At 39.3% G+C, this 19,024-nt stretch overlaps 1 protein-coding gene across 2 annotated transcripts in view; it reads right to left on the reverse strand.

Moving 5' to 3' along the window:
- ankrd29 (ankyrin repeat domain 29) overlaps window positions 1-14,752 on the reverse strand; it is a 48,850-nt gene extending 34,098 nt beyond the window's left edge. For both annotated transcript variants that reach the window (XR_007935253.1, XM_028804459.2), the window contains exons 1-2: window positions 14,381-14,752; window positions 4,625-4,735 (exon numbers count right to left, since the gene is read on the reverse strand). Coding sequence is in view for 1 of the 2 variants with exons in the window: in XM_028804459.2 (XP_028660292.1) it covers window positions 4,625-4,735; window positions 14,381-14,392 (123 nt within the window). In the remaining variant the exon portion in view is untranslated. The remainder of the gene's footprint in view (window positions 1-4,624; window positions 4,736-14,380) is intronic.
- Between the last annotated feature and the right edge of the window lie 4,272 nt (window positions 14,753-19,024).

Here is a 19,024-nt window from a genome sequence, read left to right on the forward strand (position 1 = left end):
AAGCAAGAATTAAACAAATTGTTATCTAAGGAGTCAGATTCATTGTTTTCAATATTGGATGTCTTTCAGCTTTATGTTCTCAGTAACATTTTTTAACTTATGTGTAGGAATGACTTTGGCAACAGCAGGGTATTACACCACGATTCATTTGTTAAATGTACAAATTTCATGCATGATCTGTGTTTCCTTTAGTGATGCAGGCAATGTAACACAGAAGCTAAATACTAGATTTGTATTGTATATTTCTTCTTCTTCTTTCAGCCGCTCCTGTTGGGGGTTACCACAGTGGATCATCTTTTTCCATATCTTCCTGTCCTCTTGATCTTGCTCTGTTACACCCATCACTTGCATGTCCTCTCTCACCACATCCATAGACCTTCTCTTAGGCCTTCCTGTTTTCCACTTGCCTACAACTCTACACAGTATCCTTTTCCCAGTATACCCAGCATCTCTCCTCTGCACATGTCCAAACCAACGTAATCTCGCCTCTCTGACTGAACAACCTGAGCCTACCCTCTAATGTCGTAATTTCTAATCCTGTCCATCCTCGTCACACCCAGTGCAAATCTTAGCATCTTTAACTCTGCTACCTCCAGCTCAGTCTCCTGCTTTCTGGTCAGTGCCACCGTCTCCAACCCATATAACATAGCTGGTCTCACTGCCGTCCTGTAGACCTTCCCTTTCACTCTTGCTGATACCCGTATGTCACAAATCACTCCTGACACTCTTCTCCACCCATTCCACCCTGCCTGCACTGTCTTTTTCACCTCTCTTCCACAATCCCTGTTACACTGTACTGCTGATTCCAAGTATTTAAACTCATCCACCTTTGCCAGCTTACAGTGTATATATGTGTGTGTGAATAAATTTTAATATATGTAGAGAACATAACAGAACAGTTATATTTTTCTTCAATTAAAAGGATTTGAGATCATCAGCACTGCAGACTCACTCCTCCATTCGACTGGGTTTGAGTTTATACAGTATATTCTTCTTCTGCCTGTGTGGTATTTACAAATTTTAAAGACATTCATGTTAGATCCCTTGTTGAATAAGTTAGTGCAGATGTGTAATTGAAAGGATGGGTGTCCCATCCAGGATTAGTGACTACCAGGATAATGATGGGCTCATCACAATCCTGAAATGGACAACACAGCGGGTTTGAAAAAAGGGATTGGTGGATAGGTTCAACACGCCCTCGACCCTCTGCAGTTTGCATATCAGGAGAAGGTGGGAGCGGAGGATGCCATCATCTATATGCTACATCGATCCCTCTCCCACTTGGACAGAGGCAGTGGTGCTGTAAGAATTATGTTTCTAGACTTCTCTAGCGCCTTCAACACAATCCAACCTCTGCTCCTTAGGGACAAGCTGACAGAGATGGGAGTAGATTCATACCTAGTGACATGGATCGTGGACTATCTTAAAGACAGACCTCAGTATGTGCATCTTGGGAACTGCATGTCTGATATTGTGGTCAGCAACACAGGAGCGCCACAAGGGACTGTACTTTCTCAGGTCCTGTTCAGCCTATATACATCAGACTTCCAATACAACTCAGAGTCCTGCCACGTGTAAAAGTTCGCTGATGACACTGCTATCGTGGGCTGCATCAGGAGTGGATAGGAAGAGGAGTATAGGGACCTAATCAATGAGTTTGTTAAATGGTGCGAGTGGTGGCTCTGAGGCTAAGGATCTGCGCTGGTATCCTGAAGGTTGCCGGTTCGAATCCCTGTCACTGCCAAAAGAGATCCTACTCTGCTGGGCCCTTGAGCAAGGCCCTTAACCTGTAATTGCTCCAGGGGGCACTGTACAATGGCTGACCCTGCGCTCTGACCCCAAGGGGTATGCGAAAAAACTAACAAACACTGTTGTAAGTCGCTCTGGATAAGAGCGTCTGCTAAATGATGTAAATGTAAATGTAAATGTAAACCACCTACACCTGAACACCAGCAAAACCAAGGAGCTGGTGGTGGATTTTAGGAGGCCCAGACCCCTCACAGACCCCGTGATCATCAGAGGTGACTGTGTGCAGATGGTGCAGACCTATAAATACCTGGGAGTGCAGCTGGATGATAAATTAGACTGGACTGCCAATACTGATGCTCTGTGTAAGAAAGGACAGAGCCGACTATACTTCCTTAGAAGGCTGGCGTCCTTCAACATCTGCAATAAGATGCTGCAGATGTTCTATCAGACGGTTGTGGCGCGCGCCTTCTTCTACACGGTGGTGTGCTGGGGAGGCAGCATTAAGAAGAAAGACGCCTCACGCCTGGACAAACTGGTGAGGAAGGCAGGCTCTATTGTTGGCATGGAGCTGGACAGTTTGACATCTGTGGCAGAGCGACGAGCGTTCAGCAGGCTCCTATCAATTATGGAAAATCCACTGTATCCACTAAACAGTGTCATCTCCAGACAGAAGAGCAGCTTCAGCGACAGACTGCTGTCACTGTCCTGCTCCACTGAAAGACTGAGAAGATTGTTCCTCCTCCAAACTATGTGACTCTTCAATTTCATCCGGGGGGGGGGGGTAAACATTAACATTATACAAAGATATTGTCTGTTTTTTTACCTGCATTATTATCAATCTTTAATTTAATATTGTTTTTTGTATCAGTAAGGTGCTGCTGGAGTATGTGAATTTCCCCTTGGGATTAATAAAGTGTCTATCTATCTATCTATCTATCTATCTATCTATCTATCTATCTATCTATCTATCTATCTATCTATCTATCTATCTATCTATCTATCTATCTATCTATCTATCTATCTATCTATCTATCTATCTATCTATCTATCTATCTATCTATCTATCTATCTATCTATCCAGTATAGAATATTGTATCACAATACTTCTCTGTTTATATAGAATTTACATGCTCTCCCCAAATATGTGTGTATTTCCCTAACGGTTCTTTAGTTTCTTTCAATAGTTCAAAAGTAAGTTAACTGAAATCAAAACCTCAGAAGACTGGGTTCAACAACCAGTCTCAACACATCCTGTGAATTTTGCATGTTCCCCCTCTGTTTGTGTGGGTTGTTTTTGAGGTACTCTGGTCTTCCTCTGAAATCCCAAAGACCCGCAGGTTAGTGATAACTATAATTATGGGAGGAATGCGTTGTTTCTACCTTGTAGAACTGAATGAGTAGGTTCTGTAATTGGATGTAAATGGATGCCTGGATGCATAACACTAAATTGGCCTGGTAGTCATGTACAGAAACAGATCCAAGGTCAGTTCTTGCTGAGTGACCATTTCTGCTACGGTAGGGTAATAGATCCCCATCCATGCATTGATTTTCAGATATGGTTAATTGTACATCTTAGGTGCAAGGCAAGTCAAAAATTAAAAAAAAGTTTCATTCTATTGGTGGACACATTCATAGTGGGCCAATATATAGACACCAATTGACTTAATATTGAAATCTTTGGGACGTATATGAAAAACCAAAACACAAAGAAAAAAAAGTCAGACAGGCAAAAGGAAAACATGCATACTGTAGGAAGTGAACAAAAGCCTTGAGCATTGAGGTATCAGTGGTAGCCTCTGTCTCAGCGTGGCAAACCCATGACAAAATTAGTGAAAACAATAGTTTGTTACCACTAAAGAGAGATAGATAAGTGCATATCTACTCTATCTATCTATCTATCTATCTATCTATCTATCTATCTATCTATCTATCTATCTATCTATCTATCTATCTATCTATCTATCTATCTATCTATCTATCTATCTATCTATCTATCAGAGCCCACCAATATTAAAACCACACTATAAGCATAATATTTAATATGATTTTTAAAAGTATAGAAAACATTGTACTGTTTAGTGTTTTTTTTTAAATCTCTGATTTAATAAAAAATGTTGATTTGTATTCGACAAACAAATTCCTTAATTCCCTGTCCTGCAGTGAATCTGCCTGTCATGAACATTATGCTCTCATGTGCAGGATTGAAATCTGTGGTTTTAGTGCATGCACTGATAAAAGAAGCTTGAAAGGTGCAAGCAACTCCCTAAGAGCCAGCATAATAAATTCTTAAAGTAAAGTGCAGTCTTAATGCAGTCTGCATCTTTGACTTGGGCAGATTTATTCTGCTCACTAATCGCTCGCTCTAAATGGTTCATAAATAGAAGGTGATCACCGGCTCCTGAACACCTTACTTCATGGTCTTTGTAATATTTAAGTACAGTTGCAGTTCAGCAAACTGGAACTTTCTTGACGCAGATGGCCTGCCAAGTGGATGATGCATGCATAATAAGTAACTGGTCCATGAGTCAGCACTAATAGTTTTATCAAAAACTGTCAACTTTTCTGTGATCTTATATTATATTAATATGCTTTTAATAAAAATAATTTTTATTTGGTCAATGTAATAGAGAATCCTGCTAGATGATGAAGTTTGAATACATTTATTTAAAATATGTCTTTAAATATATATGCAGTATATTCTGTTTTCCCCAGATTTACCAGCATATAACACAATCTAAGCTCTGTTTTTTTCCTTTCACTATGAACATTGGTTCCTTCTTGGCCCCAGCTCCTGTTTAGGTGATTTTAAAAAAATGATTGTATTTCATTGCTTAAATACAGACATAAAAGGACTCGCTGAATATGTGGCTCTTACATTATCTTTGCAGTCCACATCAACTCGTCCGCTGTTCAATAGCAGCTGAAGGACAGCCAAGTTTCCTTTTCTTGCAGCCCAGAAAACAGCATTGGCAAGAGGTGTTTCCTTCTATAAAATAAGAATTAGAAAAGTATAATAGAAAACATGCTTTTTTAGGTTTTGAGCAGGGTCTTGTTGAGGGCCTAAAATAACCCTTTACCAACCGGATGCAAGCCTTAATATATCAAAAAACAACTCTCTCCACATTTTCTTTACAAACAAGACACACGAGTATTTTTCTGTCAACTACAATGGCATATTTGGCCTTGTGTATGTCTTAATAACAGTCTTCTATCTTTATCATGTTTTCTTTTCTTGGGCATTGCTATGGGTTAGGAAAGTTACAAGTGGCCATGGAACCAAAATCAGCATTTAACGGAAAATTGACACCGGCTCCAGCACCAGCTGTAGCATTTTTGCAGCCCTGTGAAGTGGTAAATCTGCCAACCCATAATTTAATAAATGATGCTAAAGAAAACCAGCAGTTTATGCTGAAGAAAGCTAACAGTTTATAACCGATATTAGGTAAACAAATATAAATATGACATAGTATTTTATAAGTGAGCCAATTTGGATTACAAAATGCTTAAATGCAAATAAAATATAAATTTAAAAATATAAAATAATATGATGGTTAATTGATAGTAGTGCCATTTTACAAACTGAATATCAGTTTTAAAACATATAAAAAGTAAATAATAATATGTTTTATTACAGGCAAAACACATCACGGCTCTGTTGTATGATGTTTTTAAACAAAAGACAGCCTATGGAAACTACAGTAGTCTGTAAGTTGGCCAATATGGTTCATTTTGTTGGTTGCCTTTGGCATCCCCTCTAGTTTCTACTGACCACTCCTTTAGTCTCAATAAAAAGAGATCATAAAAATGAAGGAAATTAAATGACATCACAAAATCACCGTCACAGAGAACCTATTTGGAATTGTTAATTTACTATCAGGTACATCTTATCCAGTTTAAAGTCACAGAGAGCTAGAGTACGTATGGATAGCTATGTAGGGGACAACACTGGACAGGACACACTAATGCAAACAGGACCATTTGAGAAACACTAGGTAATTTAGAGCTCCATATGTGCAAAGAATACAATTACTGTAGTCAACTTAAAATTATATATCAAGCAAATCTGTTTCATTTAAAATGTTTCCAGGGCAAGATCCAATCTGTGAACGTTGTAATCAAGTTCCACCCTTATTGGGCCACATGTTTTGGGTGTGCACCGAATCATTCTGGAGCAAAATCTCTAAATTTCTATCAGACAGCCTTGGTGTCACAATCTCTCCTAATCCACTAACAGCTGTGTTTGGTGTACTACCAGATGGGTTTAAAGTGGAGAAGGACAAACACTATTGGCACGTAGATGTATCTTGCTCAACTGGAAGAATCCTAACTCTACTATTTTAAGTCAGTGGGTAACTGATGTTATATACTATTTGAAATTGGAAAATATCAATGTCTCACTTAGAGGATCTGTACAAAACTTTTTCAAAACCTGGCAGGATCTAATCAATAACATTTTAGAATAAGCTTTTTAATTGAGGAAACAGATTCCCTCCCCTCTTTTTTATTTTATTTATTTTTATTAATTTATCAATTTACCTCTTTAATTATTTTTATTAGTTTAAAGTTTTACTCTGCTTGCCCAGCTCTCTTTGGGGTGGGGGTTGATTTGTTTTAACCTAGTTTTGTAAAACCTGACTTGTTCGTATGAAATGTTATTTGATTTTAATAAAATCAATAAAATGCAAAAAAAAAAAAAGATAATCACTACGTAATTTAATATACAGTACATCTTTGAGATGTAGTAGGAAAACCAGAGTAATGCAGAACCTCCCCAGGACATGGAGAGAACATGCGCATTCCACATAGGCAATAACTAGGTTGGGACTGAGACCACAGACTCTGAAGCTGTTAGGCTGTAGCACTAATAAATACTGCACCCAGTTAAAAAGAAGTCATTAAATAAAATACTGTATGTATAGACTCACTGAGCAAATAATTAGGAGCAATATGTTAATACTAGCTCTGTCACCTGACTTCACTCGGGAAATGTTTTTAGTCATTGGGCCTCAGTTATAGTTCCATTGGTTAATCAGATGTATCAGAAGTACTCCGTAACTAAGTGCTTTTCTCTATAAAATATTTGTATTTTTTACCATTGGCTAATATAATTAGATCACTTACTGCTTACTGTTCAACATGCTACATGCAGTCCTTGGAGGTGTTAGTGTGAAAGAGATGCCAGCCAAACTCAGTTTTAAAGCAGTATTCAGTAATGTTACAAAAGTGATTTAAAGTTGATCTCAACAGTCCTTTAGCATCAAAGCCTAAAATTAGTCCTGCCTCAGAATACAGTGTGTTTGAATAAATCTTTACCAATAAAAATAAGTTACTAAATACTTTTACTAACTTAAAAGCACCGTCCTATTCTCTTCTTATTACATTCTAAAAGACAGGGTCTCCATCAGCTATAGAAAAAAATTACACTTCTGTCTGTTCAGTTGTGGCTTAGCTCCATCATTTAATTTGCTTTTATTTTTGTTTAATTTCCGTTTTGTTTTTTTAATTTTAAAAAGCTCTATAAGCAGATTGTCGATTAGTATTATGAACATAATGGTGATATGCAAGAGGACAACAGTGCTGAATTTTTTAAAAATGTGAGGCTATGCACTGATAAAACAAAAAAGTAGTGTAATCAATTTATCTTAGATTTATTGTCACACGTGACACCCCCGGTCTGCCGAAGTGATCAACAACACTGTGTGATATTTTTCTGTTTTTAACAGAGCTTGTGTGCTTGTTTCACCAAAGAGAACCCACTCCCTCTGCTTTTCTAATCATGCTTGATTCATGAACGGGGGAAACATATTCCTTTTCAAATGCTGTCTGTGGGTTGTCAAGGAACTTAAAAGGGTAAACCTGGGTTGCAAGGCCACAAAGGTTAAGAAATACTGCTCGAAGATAAATGCTGTAATCCAAGGAAACAATAAAATTGCTAAGTACTTGAGGAAAAAAAATCCAGCTGTTACTCCCTTTATTAACATGTAGTATTTGTCGATACTCATTTTAAAACATTGTGAATGGCTGGCTGATGAGAATTGTAGTCCCCACTTCGGCAGTTGCATAAGGCTGCAGAGAAGAGCAAGAGGGTGGGAAGGTAAATATATATTAAATACCATTCTTACTGAATCAGTTGTGTGAAACTGAATATGCTCAGCAGTTACAGCACCTGGCAGTCACTTGTGAAATGCCACATTTGCTCCTTTCACTTCGCTTCTGCAGACAGCTTTTATTTGCATTAACTGGTATAGCCCATTTCCCTGTGAGATTGCTATCAGTGCTGTTGTGATATGAGGCATGTGGGGCATTGGAATATTCCTCTTGCTAGAGCATTATTTATGACAAATATCAACAAACACCCTTGTTGGCTAATTTTGTTTTTTCTACAATGTTAACAAATTTCAATCAAATCATATTTTTTGAGATTTTGGGGTATTTAGTTTTTCTATTGTGGGTTTTTTTACCCCCAAATTTTGATATGTCAAAATGACTTTTGTTAGTGGATACCTACTCTCCTAAATGTACCATCTTGGCAAATAACATTTTTTTTTGGCTAAACGGGAAATAGAGTTTTTGTTCATGAGCGCATCAATGAGTGAGTGAGTCGCTCAGCTTTGTATTTTACATACATAGATTGGGTACCTACGTAGCATGGATTCCAAATTGGGTACCTACGTAGCATGGATTCCAAAAGATGTTAGAAGCATTCCTTTGAGGTTCTGGTCAGTGCTGACATGATTGCATCTTGTATTTTCTGTACATTTGGCAGCTGCACATTCCTGCAGGGAATCTTCTGTTCTAACCCTGAAGGAGCTCTGTTGGATTTAGATCCAGTGACTGGGAAGGCCACTGAATAACACTGAACTTATTGTCAAAGAAAAGAGACACGGGAGTTAAGGTTGGGAGAACGAAGATAGGATTGGGAGATGCCAGGGTTCAGAGGAGAAGAGGCAGGTAGCTGCCAGGAGAGCCCCTAGGAGGAGCATAGAGCCGATGCTCAAAGGGTCTGATGAGGGCCACTCCAACTGAGAATTTTGTTTTGGGGTAGCTGGAGTGGCCTGATGCTCATAGGGGTCTCCCGCATAAGAATGAGTAGTGACATTGGGAAATGAGGGAGTGAGGAGAGGTTGAGGTTAGGCGTGGCACATTGCTGTAAGCCCGAAGTGACAGCAGTAACCCGAGCCTGAAAGGAAAAATTGGCTGTGCCTGTCTATTGGACATCTCCTCTGCTGCATGATCCTGTGTGGTGTGAGCAGAGGAGACATCGGATTTTAGAAAGGATGCACTGGGTTCAGTTTTTATAAATGTTTCCTGCCTCATGATTTTAACCTCATTTTTAATGGATATTCATTTATTTTATTGTTTTAAACTCCATCAGTTGCACTGTTTTATTGGATTATTTATTTATTAACTGTTTAATGGATGTAACACTGAGCTATTGGACACTTTGTTCGTTTGAGGATTAGTAATAAAAGCTCTTGGCACTTATGCACCGACCACTTGCTGAATGTGTATGTCCTCATTTGCCTGGCTCATTTCGATTCATGACTATAGAGGTTTAAAGAGGCTCCCAGAAGCAAGAAGGGAGAGTGGAGAGTGGAGCTGACCTGGATGTCACAAAGTAGCCATTAGAACGTGGTTAAATTGCTGTTATGAATGCATTTGCATGGTCAGTAACAATACTCAAATAGGTTTTTAACAAGCCCAAAATGTGCCAAGGAAACATTACACCACCACAGCCAGACTACTGACATATTATAGATTAATGCTGTTGGTGCTAAATTATATCCCAACCTTCTGCATTGTAATAAGGACAGTAGAGTTTCAAAAAGGTTCGGGGATGGCCACTCCATATACTTGAAAAACTGTTGAAAAAGGAAAGCAGACAGGAGTCCAAAACAGAACTAACTAACATAGATGGCTCTGAGATATAAATATGGTGGCAGCAGGAAGAGGAGGGTTCAGAGGAGGCCAAAACTGGAACTGATGTCATCTGTAGGAGTGTTCTGGAGACCAGAAATGATTTCAGGGACCAGAAATGAGGTCATTGATGAGCAGGTTCTTTGGCTGGTCTGCAGAGGGGCAAGAGGAGAAAGCATCAGATGACAGCGCCAACCTCTGGTCTGGCTGTGACATAACATTGTTTGAGCCCGTAAATCATCCCCCAGGCACACATGTGTGACAGTGTGTATAAGTTGAAATTAAGATTCATCACACCAGGCTACATTTTTCCAGTCTTCAAATGTCCAGTTTGGGTGAACTTGTGCCTATTCAAGCCTCGGCTCTGTTCTTGGCTGATGAGAGTGGAGCACAATGTGGTTTCTTTCTTTTGTAGCACATCTGTCTCAAGGTTTAATGTATTCAATGCACAGTAGCTGTACAGAGTGGATATCTGAGTTACTGTAGTCTTCCCATGAACTTAAACCGGTCTGGCCATTCTCCCCTGACCTTGCTCAACAACAAAGCATTTATGTCTGCAGAAATGATACTCACTGGATGTTTTTTGTTTCTCCCACCATTTTGAGTAAACTCTAGAGATTGTTGTGTATGAAAATCTCATGAGATCAGCAGCAGTTATGAAAATACTCAAACCAGCCTGTCTGACACCAGCTGCAATGCCGTGGTTGATAACTGAGATTGTATTTTTTCCCATTCTTGTGTTTGATATGGACGTTCACTAGCACCTAACCTGCATCTGCATGATTGTTTGTATTGCTCTGCTGTCAAATGATGGACTGGTGATTAGACAACTGCATGGATAAACTGGTATATAGATGTCCCTAATAATTTGTTCAGTGAGTGTAAATTTTGTTATAGTAAAAAAACCACTCAAGCCACAGCAGAACAGTCAATTAGTGATCCATGCCCACCATAATATTACTGTTCCTTTAAAATTTTTTGAAAAGTCATTGATGCTAAAATTACCATTATGCATTCTAGAAACATAAGCATTAATTCAATGTACTTTATGTGTTTGGTTCATTTATCTTATTTACTTCCTTTCCAATTTTCTAACATGCTTATTCAGTTTAGGGTTACAGGAGCCTGGTAATATCAAATGCAAAGTGGAAAACAACCCTAAGTGGAATGTTGCTGTATCACAAAATACACACAGCTGAGTTACAGTTGCCACTTAACTGAACAATCATATGTTAGGGATATAGGAGATTAAAACCAGAGTATCTGGAAAAAATTGAAGAGAACATGCAAACTCCACACTGATGGTGACTGACCCAGGATTCAAACCCAGAACTATAGAGCCATGAAGCCGCAAAGCACTACCATTCCATCCCACCGCAGTTTAAACTTTATTACAATATAAAGCAATTAAAACTGTTATCTAATTGGTTGGTTTACCACTTATTTGTCAATGCTTATTTAATTTAACTTGTATTTCTGTCTTGGGTGCACTTAAAAGTATATTGTATTATATTTGCACTATCTCACACACAGACATAAAAAGAACATACACACTCAACAGGGAGGATGACCGCTGAATGACATACAAAAGCTGTGCATTAACATATAAAACCAGCACAGTTAAGCCGTGTCAGTCATAGCTATGAACAGTAATTATATTTAATTCTTCTCTTTTTTCTGTTGTCATAGATTGAATTACAGTTAAATATTAAGAGAACGCTTTAGGCATTTTATACAGAAAACTATTTCAAACACCTTGCGTTCTTCTCAGATTAACACTTTCTTGTTGATTTAATATTTGTATTATCCATATTTTATTGTAGGCAGCACGGTGGCTGCTGCCTCGCAGAAAGGAGACCTGGGTTTGCTTCCCGGGTCCTCCCTGCGTGGAGTTTGCATGTTCTCCCCTTGTCTGCATGGGTTTCCTCCGGGTGCTCGGGTTTCCTCCCACAGTCTAAAGACATGCAGGTTAGGTGCATTGGCGATCCTAAATTGTCACGTGCGTGTGCCCTGTGGTGGGCTGGTGCCTTGCCTGGGATTTGTTCCTGCCTTGCGCCCTGTGTTGTCTGGGATTGGCTCCAGCAGACCCCCGTGACCCTGTAGTTAGGATATAGCGGGTTCGACAATGGATGGATGGATGGATGGATGGATATTTTATTGTGTGGCAACATAGAACTTTAATGAATTTTATGTGAAGTCACATAAAATACATTGACATCAAAGCAGGAAGGCGCTCATGAACAGTTTATGAAACTAAATAATCCCAAGAAGAATAAAAAATATAATAAAAGAGAATTTATTAATATAATGTTAAAAAGTCATATATAATGGGAGACCTCAAAATATAAAATGACCAAAAGAAAATAATAAATCTACTGCCTCCATATTAACATTACTGACAGGTCTTAGTCTCCTGTCTTCCAGGTAAAATGCCCTATACATTTAACTCATCACTGTACGAACAAAAAACACTCTTGTATTCACTTTTTGTATCTTCTTCTCCATAATTCTGGCCCCTCTTCCTTTAACCAGCTGAACCATTGTCCAACTTGTCTTCTGACTCCAAGTTCACTTTTCTTCTGACTGAGAATCTCTTCTAAGCCCTAAGCCCATAATACTTCCAACCAAGAATCCCTACAGAAACACTTTGGGGACAGGCCTGTCCTTTGATGGGGAATAGCCAGTCAAAACTCCCCCTATTGGAGCCTGTTTCCCTGCAACTCAACAGGTCTATGAACAACAGTACACTGCAGAGCTCTTTGTATGAGTTAAAGCTCTTTGGGCCTAACCTAGCTATTTCTAATGTATTCATCACTTAGGATACGTGAGCACCATGGCAGGTTATAAAAACAAAAGCAAACAACAGGAATAATAAGGAAAACATCTAGCCTTCATCTGACCCAGGCTTTGAGAGATGGCATCCATTTATGGCCGTAATGTACTTTTTAACTACAAGTTCACAGAAAACTGGTGCTTACCCAAACAGCATTACAAAGTAGACACCAAACCACTTGGGGCAGGATGTCAATCCATGACCAGACTTATTTATATATTTATACGTATTGGTAAGGTGATGCAGTGATTAATGCTTTCGACTTCAAACCCTGAGGTTTTGGGTTCAGATTCTACTACTGACATTGCGTGACCACGAGCAAGTCACTTCACTTGCCTGTGTTGCAAAGAGAAATGCAAAAGAAATGCAACCAATTGTCTCTTCAATGTTCTAATTTGCCTTAAACAAGGGTGTCAGACATGTAATAAGGTACACCCATACACATATCCTGAGCCAATTTAGCATTACTTGTTTGTCTAGCACATATATATTTAGGATGTTGTAGAAAACAAGAATATCCAGAAAAACATCACACTGACATAGAAAAGAAAAATGCAATTACTAAGGTGAAAATTGAGCCTGGTTCATTGTAAATGTGAGACAGCATCACTGATCAGTGTGACACTGCACTAACCCTGCCCTTTAATATTTTACCCCCCATCAATCCATCTATTTATCAATTTTAAGCAGAATCACCTAGTTCTGAGTCACTGGGATATTATATTATATTATATTATATTATATTATATTATATTATATTATATTATATTATATTATATAGCACTGCAGGCGGCACGGTGGCGCAGTGGGTAGCGCTGCTGCCTCGCAGTTGGGAGATCTGGGGACCTGGGTTCGATTCCCGGGTCCTCCCTGCATGGAGTTTGCATGTTCTCCCCGTGTCTGCGTGGGTTTCCTCCGGACACTCCGGTTTCCTCCCACATTACAAAGACATGTAGGTTAGGTGGATTGGCGATTCTAAATTGGCCCTAGTGTGTGCTTGGTGTGTGGGTGTGTTTGTGTGTGTCCTGCGGTGGGTTGGCACCCTGCCCTGGATTGGTTCCCTGCCTTGTGCCCTGTGTTGGCTGGGATTGGCTCCAGCAGACCCCCGTGACCCTGTGTTCGGATTCAGCGGGTTGGAAAATGGATGGATGGATATAGCACTGCATCACAGTATGTAGTATTACATACTGGCTACAAGGCGAGAAGCCACCAGTACATAACAATGCCATACTACTGTATATTATATTGTATTATAGGTGGTGGTGCAGTAGCAGCTGACTCACAGCTCCAAAAGACTGGCCACTTTCATCCACAGCGAAAAGACAAGGTTATTTTGACTGAGGAAATTATATTATTCCTGCATTAATGAGTGTATGTGTGTGTGTGTGCATGTGTGTATGCGCTAGGTTGGCTCCTGCCTTGTGCCCGCTGCTGTTGGGATGGGACCTCGGCCCATTGTGATCATCTGTTATTGAAAATTAACGAATGAATAAAATATACTGTATTCTCAGCACTCATATATACATATCCCAGTGTGTTATATTGATTAGCTGCTTATCTAACTTGTTTGATTGGTATGTAATGTGTTTAAACTCATATCAATGTTATGATACAAATCTGTTTATTTTCTTTTTTACTTAAAACAAACTGTGACTTATTTTACGCCAATTGCCTGAAGGTCAGGCCGACTTCAGCACCTAAAAGCGGACAGCGCATCAACCCCGTCACGTCTGCACGAATCCCGTTCATGTTTTTTACAGTACACCCCAATCTTTCGAACGACGCCCGATACCTGCAAGTACCCTTGCTGAGAGCTCGGACGCGCCTACAAGGAGGAGAAAAGAACCGCAGCAGCAGCACGCTGCTTCAACAGTACAGTACCTTGAATGACATGGTAAGTGCATGTCTCAGAAGATCCGGCGGGTGTCAGTGTGGGCGGCGCGGTGTTGTTCCTGTAGCAGCGGGCTGCTTTGTCGATCCATGCAAGTCTGACTGGCTCTGACTGGGTCCGCAGTGAGCCGCGCCGATCTCCGTACGCTGCCAGCTAAGGGTGCGCGGGGCTCTCGACTCCGAGTCCGCGACTGCGTGATCTAGGCTGGGCTGGGCTCTGCTGGGCTGCGCTGCTCTGCTCTGCTCTGCGGGATAACAAGATCCCCAGCAGTGAATGCAGTGTGCGTGTAGAGCGGAATTCAAGATTGCACGTATGTTTTATGGTGCGATGAAACAGCATGCGGATGCACCGAGCAAAGTCTCCAAGACAGATGAACACACACACACACACTCTCTCTCAAGACACCACAGAAACTGAATAGGCATATAACTACCTTTAGGATAGTTTTGCACACAGTAGCACAACATATTGAAAATATGAAAAAGAAAAAGAAATTCATTCTGTACCAACAGAATGAAAAAATGCCGCACACTACACCGTTAATTTAAAAAACACAATAACACAAAATATGCAGACATACTGCGCTACCGATTTCCACAAGATAAAACCGGTATAGTTTGTCCATGTATCATTTTGGCCAAGTGTATTGGGCATTATGGACCAGTCTAGAGGCAATATTTGGCATAGAACCACAAAGGTTGAATTTCAGTTCCTATCCAGAGCTGGATTAACCATTAAGCAAAATAAACACATGCTTAGGGCATCAAGGGAAGGAGGCACCACAGACATTTTCAATTGTTAAATTTACCCAGGGCACAATGGGCCTTGGTCCGGGGCCCACAATGTTTCTGATGCCTACTGTATGTATATTTCTGTTTTGCTATCAAAGCAGGGGCCCCAGTGCACTACTTTGCCTGGGGGCCTATGATGCTGTTAAGATGGCCATGGATTTACCATGGACCATATGGTGGAAAACTGCAAAATAAACATTATTTTTCATCTTACTGTAAGTTTTGTTTCATTTCAAAAAATGCAATTTTATTTTTCAGTTTATTATTGTTTATATTTTGAATTAGATATACGGTATATGGGGCCACCAAAATCTTTAAAGTGCTTAGGGCCTCTACAGGTTTTAATCTGGCCTTGTCCTTTTCACTGCTTTACTGTGAGACATCCTGGAAGTCATGTAAACTGCCAATTCTGCAAGTTTGATGGCATTCATTGTAAGAAACTATTATGCGAGTATGAGAAAAATTAGTTGCATGCTGAAGAAATGGTGTAATTTGCAATATAACCATTGTGGGAAATCAGCATGGGCACGTCTGCAAATAATTAGGCTTACATGTGCACACCTAGAGAGCCACACATCAAGTTCAATCTTCAAAAAACAATACATGGATAGGGTTATTCTACTGAGCCCTAGGGATGCTTTTTCTGCCAATGTAGCACTTAAATAGACCCCTGTAACATTTGCATCAGTTTAACAGAAGTCATGTCATATGTTTTTGTGAGGATGGGTGGTGACCACAATGTATTTATAGCACATTGTTTGTAATATATTGCTGATATTAACACAGTAAATGACTGGCATGCAGTTTCTTATAGGTGTTTCCTGAGGTTTTCAGCTTTGGATCATTTGTGCTAAACAAAATTTGAAGTATGTTAGGACAGCAGCTTCTAGTGCTTGGCCATGGGATAACACTGTAGGGGACATTTTCAGATTAAAATTAAATTTTGACTTGTGCAGTCTTATTTTTACCAGGTTAGAAATACAGCAGTGGGGCACAGAAAAGATCATACATTTCTTGGATTAATGTGATACCTCAGTCCGTATTTGAATGACTGCGGTGGGTCTCCATTCATGACATATACAGTAGTAGTAGTAGTAGTAGTAGTAGTAGTAGTAGTAGTGGTATCATTAGGGGTGCTTCCAGGGCTTTAGCCCCTGATTTTAGATGTCCTTGATCTTTTAGGTAATCCCCAACCCATCCAATGGGCTTAAGCTTCCAGCCTCTGATGTTTGAGAGACCAACCCTTCTCAGGGCCATCTTACCAGCATCATAGACCCCTGGTCAAAGTAGTGCGCTGGGGACCCTGTTTTGATAGCAAAATGGAAACATTCATAGGCATCAGAAACATCGTGAGCCCTTATGGTCCTGGGGCCCTGGCCAGTGTCCATTGTTCCCATACATTCAAATGTCCCTGAGACTTTCTTCCTCCAGTACTGCATTTTGACATTCATGGACAACTGAGTAAAAATTCAACTACTGGAAAATGCCATGGGGGACTCCCCCATTTGTTAACTGTGATGGGATCTATGCCCCTAATAAGTGCTGAACCTTGAGACACACCTTAATAGTAGTAGTAGTAGTAGTAGTAATATTATGATGTGCCATACACTAAAATTCTTACTTGCATGTCCTGCCAACATGCAATATGTTGCCTCTCTCTGGTGACATGATAAACAAGAATATATTAAAATACATTTATAGTATTATGTTAGAACAATAATTCAACAAAATTAAAAGATTTAACACATTGCTATCCAAAAGTAGTCAGTATAAAAATGTAATTAAGGCTATTAAGATACTAGCTAACATTCAGAACAATGTTAAGCAGTTTTAGTTGTTTTCTCTCTTACTGAAGGACATAAGAGCACTACAGCAAATCAAAAAGAACATGTAACAGAGGACGGTTGGCTCTGAGCTAAGTATGATAAAGTAAAAAGCAGACTGCCTCAGATGCCAAGGCATAAACACGTCCAGAAGGCACACGTAGTGTAGAAAGCAGACAAGGAATAGAAGAGTATCAAGGCCATTTTCCTAAACAAAGGCAGTCATATACAGTATAAGCTGGAAGGTGTTATGGTTCATCAAGCCTCTGTCCCTGCACTGCAAGAACTAGACAAAAAAAAAATATAAACTGGAGTTGTTTTGCTTTTAATTTGGCGAAAAAGATCTGCCAATGAGGTAAGAAAAATCTACTTGGCAATTATTCTTAAAGTAAGCTAAATAATCATAAATACAAATTCTTTGATAAGTCAATAATTCTTACAATAAGGAAAACAAGGTTTAACGTCATGATGCAAATACTTACCACTTGCTTGGATTTCATTTTTTGCAGTGTGGTCTCTGTTTTCTTCATTTTTTATTTTTGTTTGTAGTGAGAGGAACCTTATCAGAATTAGGTGATATTAAAAGTGGTGTTCCTCATACACAAATGATGTGGATAGCAATATAAATAACAAGATGATCATGGTGGAACCTACAGAGAATACAGGTGTGGGCTGATTTGTAGTGAATTAAATTTTATGTAAGCAAATTTAAGGTAATAACATATAGGAAGTAGCAATTTTAGATTTAAATATGCAGTGGAAAGTCTGAAACTTGACTGTTCCCCTAAAGAGAAGGACATGGAAGTTGTAATGGAGTCATCACTACATTAACCAGAGTACACAAGCCATTTATAAGGCTAATAGGATGCTAGGTTATATCACATGATGTGTGTAGTACAAGGCAAAGAAAGTCATGCTTAAGTTATATAACACACTGAAGAGGCAACACTAGGAGCACTGTGTTCAGTTTTGTCCTCCATTCTACAAAAAATACATAGCAGCACTAGAAGAATCTAAAGAGGGACCAGGCTGATTCCAGGACTAAAAAATATGACCAGTTTGGAAAGACTGAAGGAGCTGAACTTTTTCATTTTAAGCAATTGCAGATTAAGAGTTGATATAACTAAAGTTTTCAAAATTATGAAAAGAATTTGTATAGTGGGTCCCAGCAATTACTTTAAAACAAGTGCAGGGACACAGATGAAAGCCTGATAAAGGTAAATTTTGCAGAAATACTAGAAAGTTGTTTTTTTTTTCTCACAGAGAACTTTAGATACATAAAACAAATTACCAAGTAGTGTGACAGAGAGTAAGACTTTAAAATTTTACTTTGGAGAAATTAAGTAGATAGTACTGGTGAGCTTTGCTAAGCTGAATTGCTGTTCTTCTGGTTAATTCCCTCCCTTTGATTCACTGTGGACATTAAAAATTAAAAAAAAATGAGTAAACAATTGTAATGTTTCATAATTTTATAACCTTGGATACAATTGTTTGCCAAATATCTAATAAGAATACAGTAATCCCTCCTCCATCGTGGGGGTTGCGTTCCAGAGCCACCCTAAGAAAATCCGCGAAGTAGAAACCACATGTTTATATGGTTATTTTTATATTGTCATGCTTGGGTCACAGATTTGCGCAGAAACACAGGAGGTTGTAGAGAGACAGAAACGTTATTCAAACACTGCAAACAAACATTTGTCTCTTTTTCAAAAGTTTAAACTGTGCTCCATGACAAGACAGAGATGACAGTTCTGTCTCACAATTAAAAGAATGCAAACATATCTTCCTTTTCAAAGGAGTGCGCATCAGGAGAGAGAGAGAGAACAAAGCAAGCAGTCAAAAAAAAAATCAATAGGGCTGTTTGGCTTTTACGTATGCGAAGCACCGCCGGTACAAAGCTGTTGAAGACAGCAGCTCACACCCCCTCCGTCAGGAGCAGGGAGAGAGAGAGAGAGAAAAAGAAAGTCAAAAATCAATACGTGCCCTTTGAGCTTTTAAGTATGCGAAGCACCGTGCAGCA

The sequence above is a fragment of the Erpetoichthys calabaricus genome, chromosome 6 (assembly GCF_900747795.2).
Source record: "Erpetoichthys calabaricus chromosome 6, fErpCal1.3, whole genome shotgun sequence".
NCBI classification, from domain to species: domain Eukaryota; kingdom Metazoa; phylum Chordata; class Cladistia; order Polypteriformes; family Polypteridae; genus Erpetoichthys; species Erpetoichthys calabaricus.